The 19,196-nt window shown below is 43.8% G+C and overlaps 1 protein-coding gene and 1 long non-coding RNA gene across 3 annotated transcripts in view; one reads left to right on the top strand and one right to left on the bottom strand.

Annotated features, from left to right (window-relative positions):
* Window positions 1-19,196, bottom strand: part of phc2b (polyhomeotic homolog 2b (Drosophila)) — a 40,239-nt gene that overhangs the window by 16,173 nt on the left and 4,870 nt on the right. Inside the window, exons 2-7 of one of the 2 annotated variants that reach the window (XM_048198960.1) lie at window positions 18,642-18,903; window positions 10,365-10,523; window positions 9,731-9,808; window positions 9,426-9,587; window positions 8,695-8,844; window positions 7,459-7,741 (exon numbers count right to left, since the gene is read on the bottom strand). In XM_048198960.1, coding sequence (XP_048054917.1) covers window positions 7,459-7,741; window positions 8,695-8,844; window positions 9,426-9,587; window positions 9,731-9,808; window positions 10,365-10,523; window positions 18,642-18,903 — 1,094 coding nt within the window. The remainder of the gene's footprint in view (window positions 1-7,458; window positions 7,742-8,694; window positions 8,845-9,425; window positions 9,588-9,730; window positions 9,809-10,364; window positions 10,524-18,641; window positions 18,904-19,196) is intronic. The other variant, XM_048198961.1, reaches the window with a different exon arrangement.
* The window catches only part of LOC125273523, a 29,624-nt gene that overhangs the window by 10,114 nt on the left and 314 nt on the right, over window positions 1-19,196 (top strand). Inside the window, exons 2-3 of the long non-coding RNA XR_007186086.1 lie at window positions 18,402-18,525; window positions 18,650-18,898. This is a non-coding gene — a long non-coding RNA (uncharacterized LOC125273523). The remainder of the gene's footprint in view (window positions 1-18,401; window positions 18,526-18,649; window positions 18,899-19,196) is intronic.

The following is a 19,196-nucleotide window of genomic DNA, read 5'->3' as shown; positions in this document are numbered from 1 at the left end:
CATTATTGTTAATCTTAGGGCACATTTACATTACAATGATGTACTAAAAACGGAAAGGTCAACGTTATCAAAATGATCCCCCGTTCACACAGATCCATGAAAACGATTAAAAACGCTGTATTATTTGTGCCAGGCCAGTAGTTGGCAAAGTCACTTTGTAAAGGAAAAACAACGTCACCGTTTTCACAAATTGACGTTTTTGTAGTTTACTCTGAGACAATAATGGTATAGTTTTTAAAAACTTGCACTTTGAAACCTGTTTTTGGGTTTCAGTTTACATGTTTACAGTTTACAAGCCCCCAAAATGCTGTTGTCATGTAAATGAACAAAACACCAAAACCAAAACACATAAGTTTTCCGTTTTTAATTGAAAACGGTGGCGTGTAATTGGCCCCTGATATTCAGATATTAAAAACACTAGTACATTTGTTTAAAGAAATCTGGCAAGGTTCAACTAAGAGAATAATAGCCCAGGATGACTTTCCAGATCTGTGAATATCATTAATGCACAGGGGGAAAACCAAGCATCATAACACACATCACATCAGCTCTCTGGAGCACACTGCCATGGAAACTACATCCCAACACACACATCAGGTGGCTTTTTACCCTTCCTCTCCACTGAGGCTCAATTGGACCCTCTCAAACTCACTTTTTGTTTAATCAAGTCAAAGCTTGTTCAAGCATTATTCATTCTGTTATTTTTGTACGTACACACTGGCATATACCTTACACCATAGACACCTGCAAATGATCACTGACATATAATGTGTAAGAAATGCAGACCTCCTAATGAGAGTGAAGTGAGTTTTTTTTTTTTTATGTGAATGCACAAATGTAGCTACATTTAAAGACGAGCAGTTTCATTTTGCATTTACGTATTTAGCCAGTAGTCTTTATCTTAACGTAGCCACACAGCCATCAATTATATATATATATATATATTATATATATATTATTATATTTACATGGGAGCTAGCTAACCAGGATCGAAAATGAACTTTTTGCAATAGTAGATGTACTGTGAAAATGTACCGTACTCGGTTACTAACGTAACCTCGGTTCCCTGAGATACGGAACGAGTACTGCGTATGGGGAAAAGTCTCCCTTTTTCCCCGTCACTGAAGCCTTTTTCAATAACGCAGTGTAACTGCATCGTCATTGGTTCACTCATAGACAAGTCGTTGAACCAATGACGGCGCGGCATAGCTGCGCGACCTATGGCGAGAGAGCGCGCAAACTTTCCCGCCGAAATGGGCGGGGTAAGGGGCTATATAAGCAGGCGTTTCGCCATAGGATTTCAGGCCAATCGACTGAAGCGACGACACTGAAGCCGCAGCCTCGTGGCACGGCAAGTAACGCAGTACTCGTTCCGTATCTCAGGGAACCGAGGTTACGTTAGTAACTGAGTACGTTCCCTTTCGATACTTCACTCGTACTGCGTATGGGGAATGAATTCAACCGCGCCGTGCCACGGCAGGGAACGACATGACTTGTTTTGGACACCGAGAGGGGACCAAGAGAGCAAGTAAGAAGGCAAAGCCGTCGTAAACCCTTGTTACACTACAAGAGGAGATAACTCCTGATCGGCGAGAGGCGGAACTCGAAGAGGCCGCTTGGTTACACCGAGAGGACCCGGGCTTGTAAGGCCGGAACGTCCAGATGATAAAATCTGACAAAAGTGGACGGCGAGGACCAGCCGGCCGCCTCACAGATGTCTTTAATGGAAACTCCATTAGACCAGGCCCAGGAGGAAGCCATTCCTCTAGTGGAATGGGCCCTAACTCCTAAGGGGCATTGAATGTCCAGGGAGGAGTAACAGAGATTAATCGCGTCGACTATCCAACGCGAGAGACGTTGCTTTGAGACCGAAGACCCTTTGGTGCGGCCACCAAAACAGACAAAGAGCTGATCTGATTGCCTGAAAGGCTGTGATCGCTCTACATAGGTCCTCAATGCCCTGACAGGGCAGAGTGACTCCAGCTCCTGTTCATCCGCGGAGGGAGGAAGAGCAGAGAGCGAAATGACCTGAGCTCTAAACGGAGTAGAGAGCACCTTGGGGACGTAGCCATGCCTAGGTTTCAGCACGACCTTAGAGTCATTAGGCCCAAATTCGAGGCACGCAGGGCTCACAGAGAGGGCCTGCAAATCGCCAACACGCTTGACCGATGCTAGTGCAAGTAGCAGAGCGGTTTTCAGGGTTAAAGGCCTGAGGTCAGCTGAACTCAGCGGCTCGAAGGGGTTTCCTTTGAGAGCCCTAAGGACCAAAGAAAGGTCCCAAGCGGGAACAGTAAGGGGACGAGGAGGATTTAATCGCCTCGAACCCCTTAAGAAACGAACCACAAGGTTGTTCCGACCCACTGACTGGCCAGCGATAGGAGCATGAAACGCTGAGATGGCTGCTACGTATACTTTGAGCGTTGAAGGGGCGCGCCCCAGATCCAAAGGAGGAAGGACAGTATCGGTGATACGTCACACTCCAAGGGGTCTATGTTGCGTGTGGAACACCAATCAACAAAGACCGACCATTTCTGGGCGTAGAGGCGTCTCGTGGACGGGGCTCTCGCCTGAGATATGGTCTCTAGTATGTCCCTGGGAAGGTCAGTCGGCTCCCATCGAGGGACCAGAGGTGTAGAGCCCAGAGCTCTGGCTGGGGGTGCCAGATTGTCTGTTCGCCTGAGAGAGGAGGTCCCGTCTCAGGGGAATGGGCCACGGGGCTTCCGTGGAGAGCCTGAACAGCTCTGAGGACCAAGTCTGGCTCCTCCAGAGCGAGGCCACTAGAAGGACTCTGTGTCTGTCTTCCCTGACTCGCCTGATGACCTGCGGGATCAATGCGATCGGGGGAAATGCGTAAAGGAGTGTGCTGGGCCAGGTGTGGGCCAGCGCATCGACTTCCTTTGAGAAATATGTTGGGCAATGAGAGTTGTCTTCTGAGGCGAAGAGGTCTATCTCTGCTCTCCCGAAGAGCTCCCAAATCTTGAAAACCATCTGGGGATGGAGCATCCACTCGTCTGAGGGGACGTTGCTCCGTGATAGCATGTCTGCACCCAGGTTGGTTTTGCCAGGTATATGAGTCGCCCTGAGCGACCGAAGCCTTGGTATTGCCCACTCCAGAAGATGTTTCGCCAGAGCGCATAGACGGTTGGACGAAAGACCGCCTTGGTGATTTATGTATGACACCACGGTCATGCTGTCCGATTGGACTAAGACGTGGCGTCCCGTCAAGTGAACCTGAAACGCTTGCAGGGCTTTCATCACTGCCAACATTTCGAGGCAGTTGATATGGAGATGGCTCTCTTCGTGGGACCACGAACCGAAGGCCGGTCTGCCCTCGCACAGAGCCCCCCAACCTGAGTTGGATGCGTCCGTCGAGAGCACCGTCCTTCGTGACACCGCCTGTAGAGGTACCCCAAGACTGAACCAAGCAGGGTTCATCCAAGGTTTCAGGGCTAAAAGACAGGCCCGATTGACCTTGAGGCATAAGCGGCCGTGCCGCCAGGCATGTGGGGGGACCCGGGATTTCAGCCAGAACTGTAGCGGCCGCATCCGAAGAAGGCCAAGCTGCAGAACTGGGGAGGCGGAAGCCATCAGCCCTAAGAGCCTCTGGAAGAGCTTCAGAGGAAGATAGGCTTTGTTCTTGACGGAAGCCGCAAGCTGCTGAATCGCCAGGGCGGCTCTGGCGAGACTACTGCCGTCATGCGGACTGAGTCGAAAACTGCCCCCAGAAACGAAATGTGTTGGCTGGGGAGCAGTGAGCTCTTGGCTAGGTTGACTCTGAGACCCAGGCATTGGAGATGGCTGAGGAGCACGGATCTGTGGTGTTCCAGCTCCGAAGCGAGGGGGCCGTCGTGCAAACTGGAGCGAGTAGCCCTGCTTTATGATCCCGAGGATCCAGCTTGACACGTCGGGGATGGCCTGCCAGGCCTCGGCCCGAGTGTCAAGGGGTTGAATGATGTTGGATGACAGGCCGCCGGGTAGGGGGCCGTACACCGAAGGAGGTGGAAGAGGAAATTTGCTCTCTTTTAGAGGAAGTAAAATAGTGTTCGCCGTGAAAACGGCGTTTTGTTTGGGCGCAACATGTGTGGGCCCAGCTACAACACAGAGCATTTCTCCCACGCCCGGAATTAAACGAGGCGGAGGGGAGACTGCACGAGGGAGCTTTTGGGGTGGTCCGGTCGCAACGGGACATTCCCCAACCCTCTTCCTTCCTGCTGGATCAAGACGTCTTCGGAGTCACCGGGTCCAGCACAATCTTGGGCCGGGGTCCCTGGCGTCTCGGGAAGGAGGATTGGCGCTTAGCAGGCGAGGGCGCTGACGATGCTCCTTAGGCGGCGCTGCTTGAGAGGTGGATGGGGCAGGCTTGGTCTGCTGAGCCGGCGCAGTCCTGGGGCGGCTAGGAGCAGACGCAGAGCTGGAGCGCTTGGGCAGAAAGTGTCTCATGGCCTGAGACGACTTCTGTGCCGCTGTGAAGCGCTCGGTGAAACCATCCACCGCTGGCCCAAAAAGACCGGAAGGGGAGACCGGGGCGTCCAGAAAGGCCGTCTTATCCAGGTCCTTGATTTCCGTAAGGTTGAGCCAAAGATGGCGCTCAAGCACAACCAGGCTGGCCATGGAACGACCGATGGCCTGGGCAGTGGCCTTCGTGGCCCGCAGGGCTAGATCGGTGGCGCTGCGGAGATCCTTGAAGGCAGGTGCATCAATGCCGGACTCGTCCAAAGAGCGGAGGAGTTTGGCCTGGAACACCTGGAAGATCGCCATGGTGTGAAGCGCCGAAGCAGCTTGGCCTGCAGAGGTGTAGGCTCTTCCAGCCAGAGTAGAGGTGGTTCTGCAGGGCTTGGAAGGCAGGGCTCTTTTGGTCTTCCATCCCACAGCCGCGGGAGGACAGAGGTGAGCTGCCACCGCTTCATCCAGGGGCGGCAAATGCTCATAGCCCTTCTCTTCTGCGCCGTCGACAGCAGTGAGGGCAGAACGGTGTGTTGTGTGGAGGCGGGCGGAGTACGGAGCGCGCCACGACTTCGTAAGCTCCTCGTGCACCTCGGGAAAAAATGGAGCGGAACGCTGGCGAGGGGCTTGGCGGCGGCCTGGCAGGAACCACTCATCCAGGCGGCTACGCGATGGCTCCTCCGGAGGGGCCCAGTCGAGGTCTAGCTCTTCCACTGCTCTGGATAGGATGCGGAAGAGCTCGGCATCCATACCCTGGCCGTGATCAATGGGCTCCAGAGGAGGCGGGGGAGCAGGGTCGTCCGGCACGCCAGCCCATCCTTCCGCTTCAGAAGCCGCAAGAGACATGGAGTCATCCGGCTCTTCGTCAGATCCTCCAAACGAGACGAGGTCGCTCGCATCTGCAGAGGGACGCTGCTCTGGTCGGGAGAACATGACGGGAGAACGTTCTCTCGGGGGAGAAGGCGAGGCACGCGGGGGCTGGGCCGACGTGAGCTCGCACAACTCCGGGCGCTGAGTCGCTCTACCCCGCTGTCTCTTCCTGGCCGGCTCGCGGGAGGAAGGAGACGGGAGGGCGCGAGCGGCGAGATCGCCTTCAGTGAAGAAGGCGACCCGCGAGCACAGAGAACCGAGGCTCATGCTCTCGCAGTGCGGGCATGAGGCTCCAGCGAGCGCGCCGTCGGCGTGGGACTTGCCCAGGCACGCGACACACTCGCTGTGTCCGTCATCATCGTGCAGAGGGGCTCTGCACGTGCCACAAGAGTGGCGCGGCATTTGCAGCAACGCCGCCGCCGTTATAACGGCGATTGGGGGGCTCTTTTTAGAGCGGCGAGGGCCGCGGAAGCTCTTAGAGAGCGGTAGAACCGCTGAGGAAACGCTCTTTTAGAGCGGCAATAAGCCGCGGGAAGCTCTCAAGGGGCGCACCGGATGGCGGCAGGAGACACGCTGAGAAGGCGGCCGGAAGCGGGAGCGGGAGGCGGGCATCTCGAGGACGGCGCTCGGGGCGGCAGTCAGCGAGGGCGCCGGCGCTGTCTCCGACCGGCGAGTTCAGCTGGGTCCGCTGCGGGGCCTCTTCAGACGGCGGCGGGAGCTTCTCGAAGGCGGCGAGCTTCCTCAGGCTTCAGGCGGAGATCAGCGAGGAGATGCGTTGTCGTCGCTGAAGGAGAAAGGACTGAAATCCTATGGCGAAACGCCTGCTTATATAGCCCCTTACCCCGCCCATTTCGGCGGGAAAGTTCGCGCGCTCTCTCGCCATAGGTCGCGCAGCTATGCCGCGCCGTCGTTGGTTCAACGACTTGTCTATGAGTGAACCAATGACGATGCAGTTACACTGCGTTATTGAAAAAGGCTTCAGTGACGGGGAAAAAGGGAGACTTTTCCCCATACGCAGTACGAGTGAAGTATCGAAAGGGAACTTTTTTTTCTTGTCTGTTTTTGACAGGATGCGGAAAAAAAAAACTCCTGAAAGCCTGTTTTTACTTTACTTGGCACTTAACTGGTGCTAATTTTTGACCCTGGAGCTACTGGAGATACTTTATTCTTCTTTTGTAAAAATCAGAGGCCTTTTTGTATCTTCTTCCAAAGCATAACTAAAAGCATAGCACAATCCCTACTCCTGAATCCCTACTGGCCTCGACACGCCCAGGTACCTGCTTCTAAATCTGCAGGGTAATTGCCCTGTGTGAGCTGTTATGATTAGAGACCGGTGGAATGATGGATGGCGTGCATGTCAGATGTTGACGGGCACTGAAAGACTGAGAAAGTGTGTGCCCTTCAAAGGCCACGTATGCATTAATGCATTTGAGCATAAGCCATGCAGGACAAATGTAGCCTTGGGTGGATTTCTCCTTTCTTTGGTACTTAGTGTGTGACGTGATGGACTGATAAGTGAATTCGGATCTTATCAGAGGGCATCTGTCAGAAAACATTTCTGTTGAAGTGAATTGAACCTTTCAGTTTGTTCAAAGGCCCAATGTGCACACACAACAATTTCTGGACCACTTTGGAGAAAAGGAGCTTGACGGAAACATTACTAGATCAAATATCAACCAAAGTGAGAGACAATACTACAAGTAACTGTATTTGTTGTTGAGTGTCTTTGTGGAGGACACCTGTGTGAAATTGAGGGGAACTGGCATCTTCATTGCAAAAAATGCCTCAGAATCATGATAATAGTTTATAGAAAAGCTCTAATATTTCTTTGCAGATGCATACTGTTGTGATATTTTGTTGCCGAATACAATGGCATTTAGACCTTTTTAAGTGTCGTAATATGTTTGGGGGTCACTGTATAGGCCAGGGGTGGCTAACGTCGGTCCTGGAGAGCCACAGTCCTGCAGAGTTCAGCTCCAACCCTAATCAAACACACATGAACAAGCTAATCACAGTCTGAAAGGTTGCTAGAAAGCTATAGGCGGCTGAGTTTTTATCAGGGTTGGAGCTAAACTCTGTAGGACTGAGGCTCTCCAGGACCGAAGTTCACCACCTCTGGTATAGGCCATATGGGTTTGAGTTTACCTGGTGCGATTAAGGGATGTGAAGAGGTGACGTTACGACTCATGTTAACTGCTTTCATCTCTGTTTGTCCCTCCTCTTCCTTCTTCGTGCCACCCGAGGAAGCAGTGTTCAAGTTGCCTTTCCCGGCACCAGTGCCTGAGCTGGAAGCACTCTGACTGGGTGTCTTGATGAGCGGGGTGGGCTGAATGGAGATGGGGGTCTGCTTTAAACTCAGTGCCTGGAGGCCTGAGGACTGAGAAGTGGAAGACGCCCCCTGCTGGTTGCGCAGGGCAAGGTTCTGCACCTATGAAAGTCAAAAATGTCAAACATTTGAATTCAAATATTATAGAGCCCCACACATGACATGCAAGGAAAAAAGTCAATTGTGCGCACGATTTACTAATTCATTCCCTCAATTTTCCAGTGTTGCCAACTGCTTTCAATTGAAAGTAGCTAAATCTGTCACTGAATTTCGCTAGATGACGTCATAATGGCGAGTTCACTGATCTACATAAATAAAAATATAAATATAGATCAGTGGATGAGATAATAATCCAAATAAGGTTTGTCCAAGAAATAGTTAGATTTGTAGCTAGGCTTTTGAAAAAAAAAAGTCTCAAAAGAAGTGTGGAAGTAGCTAAATCTAGCGACAAAATCACTAAATTGGCAACACTGACTAATTCATTCCCTTGATTTACTAATTTGTTCCCTCGATTTACTAAATTGTTTTGTTCTCTCGATTTGCTAAATCGTCCGCACGATTTATAAATCGAAGGATCAAATTAGTAAATCATGCACACGATTTAGCCTTATATTTTTTCCCTGCATGTCATTTGCGGGCCTCCGTACAAATATATTCAAAACGTTTGAATTGTAGTATTTGAAAAATAAATATTTTGCATGTAATTACCTAGGCAAACTATCCTAAAGTAAACATTATCCCTATTGGAATTTCTATTATAATTTGGAGCAAATCATAATTCCTATAAGGATCCTTTAGGATTGGTTCCTAAAAGTATTTCTGGATAAAAGTGTCTGCTGAATGAATGGATGTGCAGTAAATGGAATGGTTCCAAATTATAATTGAAATACCAAGTAATCCTGTAAATATACTTTTAGGATTTTGGTAAAGACATCCACAATTGTATTCAAATAGATATTTGTTTTGAGCACAGTATATTCATGAATGCAAATGAGAAATGTTTGAGTAATCATGGGTACTTTTGGATGTGCATGTATTACAGTATATGTGTGCACCTGTGCAGAGGCAGACTGTGTGTTATTGGTTGCATTAGTGTCAGACTGTAGAGCAGTTACTGTAGCTGTAGGAGCCAGGATCAGCTGAGGGGACAGAGGGACGGCTCGGCCCAGACTCCTGGCTACATGCACAAGATTACTCTGTTGTGCCTAAAATAATCACACATAAACATGTTCATTATTAATTAAATGTTAAATGTTTCTCAACCTTTTCTTCTGTACATTATAATGATTTAAACCCTCATTTCACTTTTAAGGATGGTTCTTAAGTGTGAACAAAACAGTGAAAAGCAACATAGATTGATAGGTCAGCATGTCAGTTTTTGGCTTTATAACATATTTGGAGTTATCAGTAATGGTCAAGCAGCATAACCCTACAAAAAATGATTATAGGTCAGTTAGAAGGAATATGGAGTGTAATTCTTCCCTGATATTCACGTCTTAAGGTGATGATACACGGGGCAACTTTTTGTGCAATGTTGCTGGGAAATTACCCGTTGAGAATGGGCAACAAATTTTGATCTATAGTATCCAGATAGAAATTTGTTGCTCATTCTCAATGGGAAAGTGCCCAAACATAATCGCTCGGCATCATTGCCCTGCAACATTGCTCAAAAAGTTGCCCTGTGTATCATCACCTTTAGTTTGGTGAACTCGAGTAAAAAAAGTATATAAAATATCTTCACAAATATTAAAGACTCTTGTGTTTTTGAGTATACAGCTGTGCTCACCATCTGTGCCCGCAGGTACATTTGTGCTTGGCTGGCTGTCAGGGTGGAGCTTGAGGTGTTGCCTAGCAACACTGCTTGCTGGGAGATTCCAGAGGGGGCGGAGTTTACACTCTGGGCACGACTAATCAGCTGAGCAGTGGCAGGGGACGTGGTTAAATTAATCTGTGGGAATAAGAGAGAGAGTTGTGAGATGAGCAGCCTGGATGTTATGTCACATGCAAAAACAGAATATCATAACCAGTACAAGATATTGACGTGATTATAATGTGCATATTTTTAATGGATGCATCAAAATAAAAGCTTACTGTGGTCTGTGATGTTCCACTCTGGGTAGATGAGGTCCCATTCTGGTTCGAACTCTGCCTGCTGGCTGCTAAACTGGCCTGAGAGGGAGAAAACATGACAGACACACAGAGTAAGAGTGTGTTTGTGTGCATTATGTCTTGCTTAGGGCTGGGACAATAAATCAATGCATCACAAATCGAGAAATTATTCTGGATCAATTCTGAGATTTTCCGAATTTCTCTCTCAAATCAATTCTGAGCTTTTAACAGCACGTGGCACTGCATGTTTTAGAAACAGCCGTACTCTGCTTGCTTCTAATTCCTTACAAACACCACTTGAACCTTCTATAAAATAATCATTCATATAGTTCGAAAAGGTTGAATTACAAGGGTGTTTTGCAGTGGGCCGTTTACATTAATCTCGTGTCATAAAAGCATTCTGAGGTCCAAATACATTCTCAGACTCATCCGAACGCATGAGCGCTCTTCTTCGTGAGCATTTGTTAAAAATTTCTTCATTTCTTCTGTTAAAAACTAAGCTCAGAATCTATTCGGGAGAGAATCGCAATGCATCTGGAAAATCTCAGAATCGAGTGATGCATCGATTTATTTTCCCAGCTCTAGTCTTGCTATATGAGACTGCATGCTATCCGACCTGCTGCACTGCTGCGAGGCTCTGGAGCTGCGCTGTGCTGAGGTGCTGCTGCTGCAGGGCTGCCGTTTGCAACATCAGATGCTGCTGTTGAGCCGCATACATCTGCTGTAGGTACTGCGCTGCTGTGCTGGGCTGCCTATTTAGAGCCTGCTGGATCACCTACCATTCAAGAGAGACAGAGAAAGTGAGAAACCAGATTAGATCTCCTTAAAGGTGTAGTAAGCGATTTCTGAGAAACAATGTTGAAGGTTGATTGGACCGAGCACCACAACACATTTGTAGCCAATCAGCAGTAGGGGGCGGATACACTCATGATGGGAGATATGAGAAGATAGAGGGCGATTTGAAGAAAGACTGTAGAAAGAGAGATGGCTGAGAGACATTACAAAAGAGAAAAGGTCAGAGGAATATCACTGGAAAAGAAGGGTTACAATCAGACAAGAACATTAATATTAGAAAAGCTTTTCAGTGCCGGAGAGATCTGGAAGCTGGAATGCCAGAAAATGCACCCGAGGTTGCGTTGTTTCTGCTCTATACACTGTTGTTATGATCATAGTAACAGGACAGTTTTGAGTGTCATTGTTTGTCTGGAGCTGCTATGCTGCTGATGACTAACAACAATGTTCTTTTTTTGCTCTTCCTTGTCGTTCGTATATCATCTTCACTTTATTTTTCACAAAGCATTATTTTGCTTCGCTTCAGCTATAAAGAGACATCCACTCTTGCATTGTGTGTTCCTGCATCCTCTCAGTGAATGGGACACAGATTTTACTAGTAAAATTTATATAATGAATAATTTGTGTCAAATAATGTTCTTAGTCTTTTCTTCCTGTGGTGAAGACTACAATAATTTACTATGAATTAAATGGAAATCAAATTAAATACAATTTATTGTGTAACCAAAATACCAATAATGCCCAAAAGAAAAAGAAAAAACTTAGCGTGTGACTTTTAATTATAAACAAGCCCGAAATACACCGGGACTCTTATTTTGAAATGTCTACACAATTTCAGGCTGATCCTTCAGATTCCTTCAATATTTTATCCACACAATATTGACATCAATTTGACACATTTGTTGATGTAAATTTTACGTCCACACACTGATGTCCAGTTGATGTAGAAAAAAACCCATCAAATTGACATCAATTTTTTGACATCAATTTTTTTACATCAATTTTTGACGTCAATTTGACGTCCACACACTGATGTCCAATTGATGTTGAAAAACTGGTCAAAAATGCAAATCAAACTGATATTCTTTCGACCACCAAAATAACAACACAAAAGCAATGCAATGAAAGAAAGATACAAAGTTCTGTCATAAAACTCTAAATGGGCAGGCTAATAGGTCCTTAATTCAACTGCTCGTAATCACATAATTATCTATCTATCTAATTATCTATTTTTTGACATCAAATTGACGTCAATATTTTGACATCAAATTGACATCAGTTTTTTTACAACAAATTGACGTCATTTTTTTTACATCAGTTTTTTTACAAATTGACGTCATTTTTTTTTTTACATCAAATTGACGTCAGTATTTTTACATCAAATTGATGTAAGTTTTTTGACATCAAATTGACGTCAGTTTTTGACATAAAGTTGATGTCATTTTTTTTACATCAATTTGAAGTCCACACACTGATGTTCAATTGATGTCGAAAAAACCCCCATCAAATTGACATACATTTTTTTATATCAATTTTTTGACGTCAATTTGACGTACACACGCTGATGTCCAATTGATGCCGAAAAAAATATAAAATTGACTTCAAAAAACAGGTCAAAAATGCAAATCAAACTGATATTTTTTCGACCACCAAAATAACGACACAAAAGCAATGCAATGAAAGAAAAATACAAAGTTCTGTCATGAAACTCTAAATGGGCAGGCTAATAGGTCCTTAACTCAACTGCTGGTAATCACATCATTATATCTATAGGACACAGATGATTGGTTCCTGCTGTATTAATAACCAATGAACTTGCATGCTCAGTCTTCAAATACATGAGTAGCATTTGCTAGAAACCTTCCACCTGCATAGATCTGCTTTGGGTAATTCATAGTAGCAGTATTTTTATATATATATATATATATATATATATATATATATATATATATATATATATATATATATATATATATATATATAGGGCTGAAACGATTAGTCGACATTATCGACAACGTCGACAATAAAAAATTGTCGACAAATATTTTTGTTGTCGAATAGTCTCTTAGGGCCCTATCTTGCACCCAGCGCAATTGACTTTGTACACCGACGCATGTGTCATTCCTATTTTGCACCCGCGCAAAGCGCGCTTTTCCCTCCACAGAAGCACGTCGCTAAACTAGTGAATGAACTTGCGCTCCCTGGGCGGTTCAGCGCAAAAAAAGGAGGTGTGTTCAGGCGCATTGCCCGCGCATTGCTATTTTAAGGAGCTGAAAATAGACTGCGCCATAGACCAACTCAAACCTGGTCTAAAGTCTAAAGTCAATGGCGCAATATTTTTTTGTTAGAGCGCGTTGGTAGAAACTGCGCCTCTGGGCGCGTCCACAGTGCGCGTTGACTTTGCTTATTACACACAGGGATGCGCATCACACAAACATGCCAAATATTAAAAACAAAAGGATTACAGTGTAAAAGAATATTATTGTGTACATAAATATAAAAATGTAGGCTAATGATGAATAGTCATTGCGTGTATTAGAATTAGGCTACCTATTTTCAATTCAGGCTATTACTACTTATAATGATGAACGAAATTGGCTAATTAATTGAACAATCGTGCCAATACACACACACACATATATATTAACTGACTCATCGCGTGTACGCCATGTAAATAGCAATCCGCCATGGCGCGAGCGCATCTCGCTCTTAAAGGGAATGGGAGATGACACTCTGATTGGTTTATTTCACGTTACGCCCAAACCACACCTATGAATAATGAAGCTACTTCAGACCAACCCATTTTAGATTTGCGCCGGGCGCAAGAGCCATTTATCCCGCAGGGAAAATAGCAACAGCGCCGAGACCCGCCCACAAAGTTACTTGCGCTTCGCGCTTTGACACTTGCGTTTCAGATCGTTAAAATAGGGCCCTAAAGTCAATGGCGCAATATTTTTTTGTTAGAGCGCGTTGGTAGAAACTGCGCCTCTGGGCGCGTCCACAGTGCGCGTTGACTTTGCTTATTACACACAGGGATGCGCATCACACAAACATGCCAAATATTAAAAACAAAAGGATTACAGTGTAAAAGAATATTATTGTGTACATAAATATAAAAATGTAATGATGAATAGTCATTGCGTGTATTAGAATTAGGCTACCTATTTTCAATTCAGCCTATTACTACTTATAATGATGAACGAAATTGGCTAATTAATTGAACAATCGTGCCAATACACACACACACATATATATTAACTGACTCATCGCGTGTACGCAATGTAAATAGCAATCCGCCATGGCGCGAGCGCATCTCGCTCTTAAAGGGAATGGGAGATGACACTCTGATTGGTTTATTTCACGTTACGCCCAAACCACACCTATGAATAATGAAGCTACTTCAGACCAACCCATTTTAGATTTGCGCCGGGCGCAAGAGCAATTTATCCCGCAGGGAAAATAGCAACAGCGCCGAGACCCGCCCACAAAGTTACTTGCGCTTCGCGCTTTGACACTTGCGTTTCAGATCGTTAAAATAGGGCCCCTAAAGTCAATGGCGCAATATTTTTTTGTTAGAGCGCGTTGGTAGAAACTGCGCCTCTGGGCGCGTCCACAGTGCGCGTTGACTTTGCTTATTACACACAGGGATGCGCATCACACAAACATGCCAAATATTAAAAACAAAAGGATTACAGTGTAAAAGAATATTATTGTGTACATAAATATAAAAATGTAATGATGAATAGTCATTGCGTGTATTAGAATTAGGCTACCTATTTTCAATTCAGCCTATTACTACTTATAATGATGAACGAAATTGGCTAATTAATTGAACAATCGTGCCAATACACACACACACATATATATTAACTGACTCATCGCGTGTACGCAATGTAAATAGCAATCCGCCATGGCGCGAGCGCATCTCGCTCTTAAAGGGAATGGGAGATGACACTCTGATTGGTTTATTTCACGTTACGCCCAAACCACACCTATGAATAATGAAGCTACTTCAGACCAACCCATTTTAGATTTGCGCCGGGCGCAAGAGCCATTTATCCCGCAGGGAAAATAGCAACAGCGCCGAGACCCGCCCACAAAGTTACTTGCGCTTCGCGCTTTGACACTTGCGTTTCAGATCGTTAAAATAGGGCCCTTAATCTCATACGACCTATTTGAAGAGCCTGCAATAACGCGGTGTAACCAGCGGGGCGCTGTAGCGCAATACTGTAATGCAGCCCTCCCGGATCCAATCCAATAAAAGAAGTCAGCGCTTTGGAGAGCATAGTGCAAACGACGTCGAACCTATGAGTCGAACCCGTGAAATGTGGGAGATTAACATAGCATAAACATAACAAACATAACGTTTAGCATAACTACAGAATACTGTCATGCAGGGCCACCAACTCTCATTCAAATTCACTGTTCTCACGCCACACGTTCATTTTCTCACACAGTGAAAGATGCATCGCAGAGCAAAGAGGACAGACAACGCACCGACAGATCAGGTTACTTTTGATATAAAACTAAGTCTAAGCTTTTAAATTCAGTCAATATTACTACGGAATTCAAACAATACTTGTGGTGGTGACGCTGTTTAACGTTGTGTGGCATATCGCTGTAACACCTCGGTTCAAGAGGCATGTGAACCTATTCCTCTCTATTACAGCGCGAAATAAACATGAATGAACATCAAAAAGTACTTACTGAACTCACTGAAATGAATCCATCTCTATTGTAATCACTTAATCGGAGTTTTAACCGCAGAAAGAAGTCAATAACCCTTGCAAACAAATATATCACACAAAATGTAACCTTTACCTCAGGAAAGCCATTCAATGACCATAAACTCGATAGTTTGTGTGTGTGTATATATATATATATATATATATATATATATATATATATATATATATATATATACATATATATACATATATATACATTTTTCTGAGAAAATGACCTTGAATCTCACATTGTCAATAGTGTCTCAAACTTTTTTCAGATTTGCCAATACCAAAGTCTGCAATCAAAGTCAGAGATCTCAATATGAACTCAGCCATTTCTTTTCAGTGTAGTTTGACATGTCTACATTAGTTTTATAGCTCTGTACACTTGCTGTGTCAACAATTATCTAATGTATTTCTTGTATTCACCTTAAGAAGCATCTTGTACTTGACAGAAACATCTGAGACAAAGCTGATACTTAAATCATAAATAGCTGCAAGTTGCATGATGTGATTGGTGGTGTCAAATATTTGTAGGCCAGATTGCAATTCTAAACTTTTAATGTTCCCTGAGCAAATGTTTTGCTCAGGGAATTTTTGTTTTGTTCCAGAATTTGTCTCCTCCTTTTGGGCAGAAAATGAACTGCAACAAGCTTAAAAGAAAACTAGATCTCTGAAATGGTTGTTTTTCAGTTCCTATAATGTTTTCAAGGTCAGCCATGATGTTTAATATGATTATATTATCATAATATTAATTTAATATGAAGATGTTTAACATTAACCGCAGTATTACAAGGCTTGTTAATACACACATGCTAATGGATGAACTCTTACAATAAAACACATTTATATTAAATAGGACGTTACATTTTATGATATTTATATGCAACCAAACATATATTTTTACATCCAATATAAAAATTAAAATTTTGTATTGTGTTACTACAATAATAATGTTAAAAATGATTGCAAACCATGTGGACAAGAATTGAACACCTACCTATTTTAACAGTTCTGTAATTTTGATCTTGAGCTAACATCCCAACATAACAACATGAAAAAAGCATTCGGACCAAAATCATAACAAGATGCCAAAATACCTGAACAAATAGCAGACGTTCAAACAACACTTTAAGTATATGTTGATGATAGTGTAGATAAGTTCATCGGTCTCATCACTGATGGTACCTTCTTATCGTTTTCTCACAGCACAGTATAATATGTTCTGCTTCATCCTGTTTGTCTTATCCTTTATGTCCTTACTGAGCTGCCCACAACTGCACAGTTGCTAGGCAACATCCATCCTGACCCTTGGTCTTGGCGTGAGTAAAGTGCAGCCTGAACGGAGTTTAATGTTCATGCTGCTTGTGTCTGATCATGTGCTGATCTGAGACTACTCTGACTATAGCAGCTGGGTCTTTGCTGTTTATATATATATATATATATATATATATATATATATATATATATATATATATATAAAAAGTGGAGACAAGGGAGGCAGTGGCTCTTTAAAAACTGGATGAGAAAATATATATAAAATAGTGGAGACAAGGGAGGCAGTGGCTCTTTAAAAACTGGATGAGAAAATAATCCATATTACAAAAATAAAACAATGCAAATATTACAAAATGTGACAGTAAAAAAGTACATAATGCGTTTTTCTAAAGTAACAATGTCCCACAGCGACGTCAGCATGTAAAGTTACAGCAGGAGTCCTCGTCTTTCTTGCCTCCCCTGAAAACATTGAGTTTTAACAGACCTGCTAAAGCATGCAATGGGTTTGTTGGGGGGTAATTGAGAATGAATGGGGGAAAAAATCATGTTAGAGGAAGCAATGTCTAAATCATGCTACCTACCTGGAGTCTCCAGAACTGCAAGGTGTCAGGATTTCAGAGACTTCGTTAAAGTTAGGTAAAGAATCCTAAATAATGACCCCCACTTAATAAGAATCACAAGCTGAAGTATTGCAAAGTACATGAAGACTGTTTTTTTTTTTTTTTTTTTAAATAGGCTTTATAGACAGACAGATTGAGAGTGACTCTTGAAAAACCAGCATCACATCCTTTTGTACCACTGCTTGAAGAATTTATCTTCTAGAATCTGGAAGTAAGTTTTGGGAGTTAATTTTTTAGTCCAATCTCCTAGAGATGCTGCTGGTGCTTCAAGAGTCACTCTCAATCTGTCTCTCTAGAAAGCCTATAAAAAACAATCTTCATGTATTTCACAACACTTCAGCTTGTGATTCTTATTAAGTGGGGGTCATTTTTTAGGATTCTTTACCTAACCTAAGTCTCTGAGATCCTGACACTTTGCACTTCTGGAGACTCCAGGTAGGTTGCAGTTGTGGAAAATGGTGGCGCTAGAGACTAAAGGGTTCCTGATTGTTTCACACTTAATTCTTCACCTTAATTCTTTTGCAGTTAATGTCTTTTCTTCTCCACCTGTTTTTGTCTGACCCTGCTGACCCAATGAGCATTTCAATGTCCAATGGTCATGCCTTAACTGCAATTTCTAGTATTACATTAGTATTGCATCCTTCTCCTTCAGTCCGAGTTAAATGTCTTTTTTGGCTCATTTTACCTGTAAAAGACAACATACCTAATAATTCTGCACACCTGAATATAAGGCGTTTTTCATTTCCAGCCTTCATGAACAATTATATATCGCTTATAAATGATTCAATACAAAATTAATACTAGTTATTAAGATTAATGTGGTTTGGAATTGGTAAGATGTGCCTGTAAAAAAATTATGATCAGAAAAAATGAACATTTAAATGAACATAGGGGGTGAGGTTGAAATAATTTAACTAATTTGTATTGAATCTTATGTTGCCATTTTTCAGTTTGTCATGTGGAGCACTTAGAGCAGCACTTTATATATGAATTTGGCTATACATTATTATTATTAAATAATAATAAAAATTGTTATTGAAAGTGTACTTCAATTACTTTGACTTGGATATAAGATTGTCTATATCACATTTGGCTGAAATCCAGTAACAGTGACTAATTCCCAGTCACTTAAGTTACAAAATGAGACAGGTCAAAAAGAACCACCACATTCCACAGCATGGGAAAGATTATGAATATGTATATGTCTGAGGCATCTTCATTGTCTTTCCTCCTCAGCCTGCTTTTCCTTGTCATATACACACCAGCAGATGGCAGTATGGACTTGAAGTCAATTAAAACTTTAAGCAAGAAAAAGTGATGTGTGGTGCAATGCAGTGAGTGGACTAATAGAAGGAGAAAGGTGGTGTTTGTAAACATGAACACAAACATTATAAACACAATAACTATGTATTTGTGAACTCAGTTGCCTATATTTAAATTGATTGATTGATTCTGCCAAATGGTTGTTTCACGCACCTGTACAGTCTGTCGGTCGGGTATGCCGCTGTATACAGATATCTGTGGAACGGCCTGTCTTCCGCTGCTCGTGCTGCTGCTGGTGGAGTTGACAGTGCTGGCAGTGGAGGCACTGGTGGTGCCTGTGGAGTTTGTGGTGGAGGTACTGGTGCCTGTAGTGCTGCTGGCACTGGAGGCAGGAGTGCTCTGCTCACCCTCCATTGTCCCGCCCCGATGCCTCACCTTTGAACCACGACCGCCCCGCTGCCACACTCGACGTAAGCTGAGAGAGAGAGAGAGCAAGAATTTGAAAATTCCTGTTGCTAAAATTTTCTTCCATAGAACAATGATGGTATCAGAAGAAAATACCACGGTTTCTAGCTGATAGTTATGAAATGTGATGCACTAACAAAAAAAGAGTACCAGGGTAGTGCCATGTTTTTTGAACAATGGTAATACCATAGTATCATGAGTATCATGTAAATGCCATGGTCTTTGTATATATGGCAATAATTCAATAGTATGTTAAATGGCAATGTACCATGGTATTACCACTTGATACCTTCACAGTACTTG

The sequence above is a fragment of the Megalobrama amblycephala genome, linkage group LG8 (genome assembly GCF_018812025.1).
Source record: "Megalobrama amblycephala isolate DHTTF-2021 linkage group LG8, ASM1881202v1, whole genome shotgun sequence".
NCBI lineage: Eukaryota > Metazoa > Chordata > Actinopteri > Cypriniformes > Xenocyprididae > Megalobrama > Megalobrama amblycephala.
This window is presented reverse-complemented; position numbering and strand designations above follow the sequence as displayed.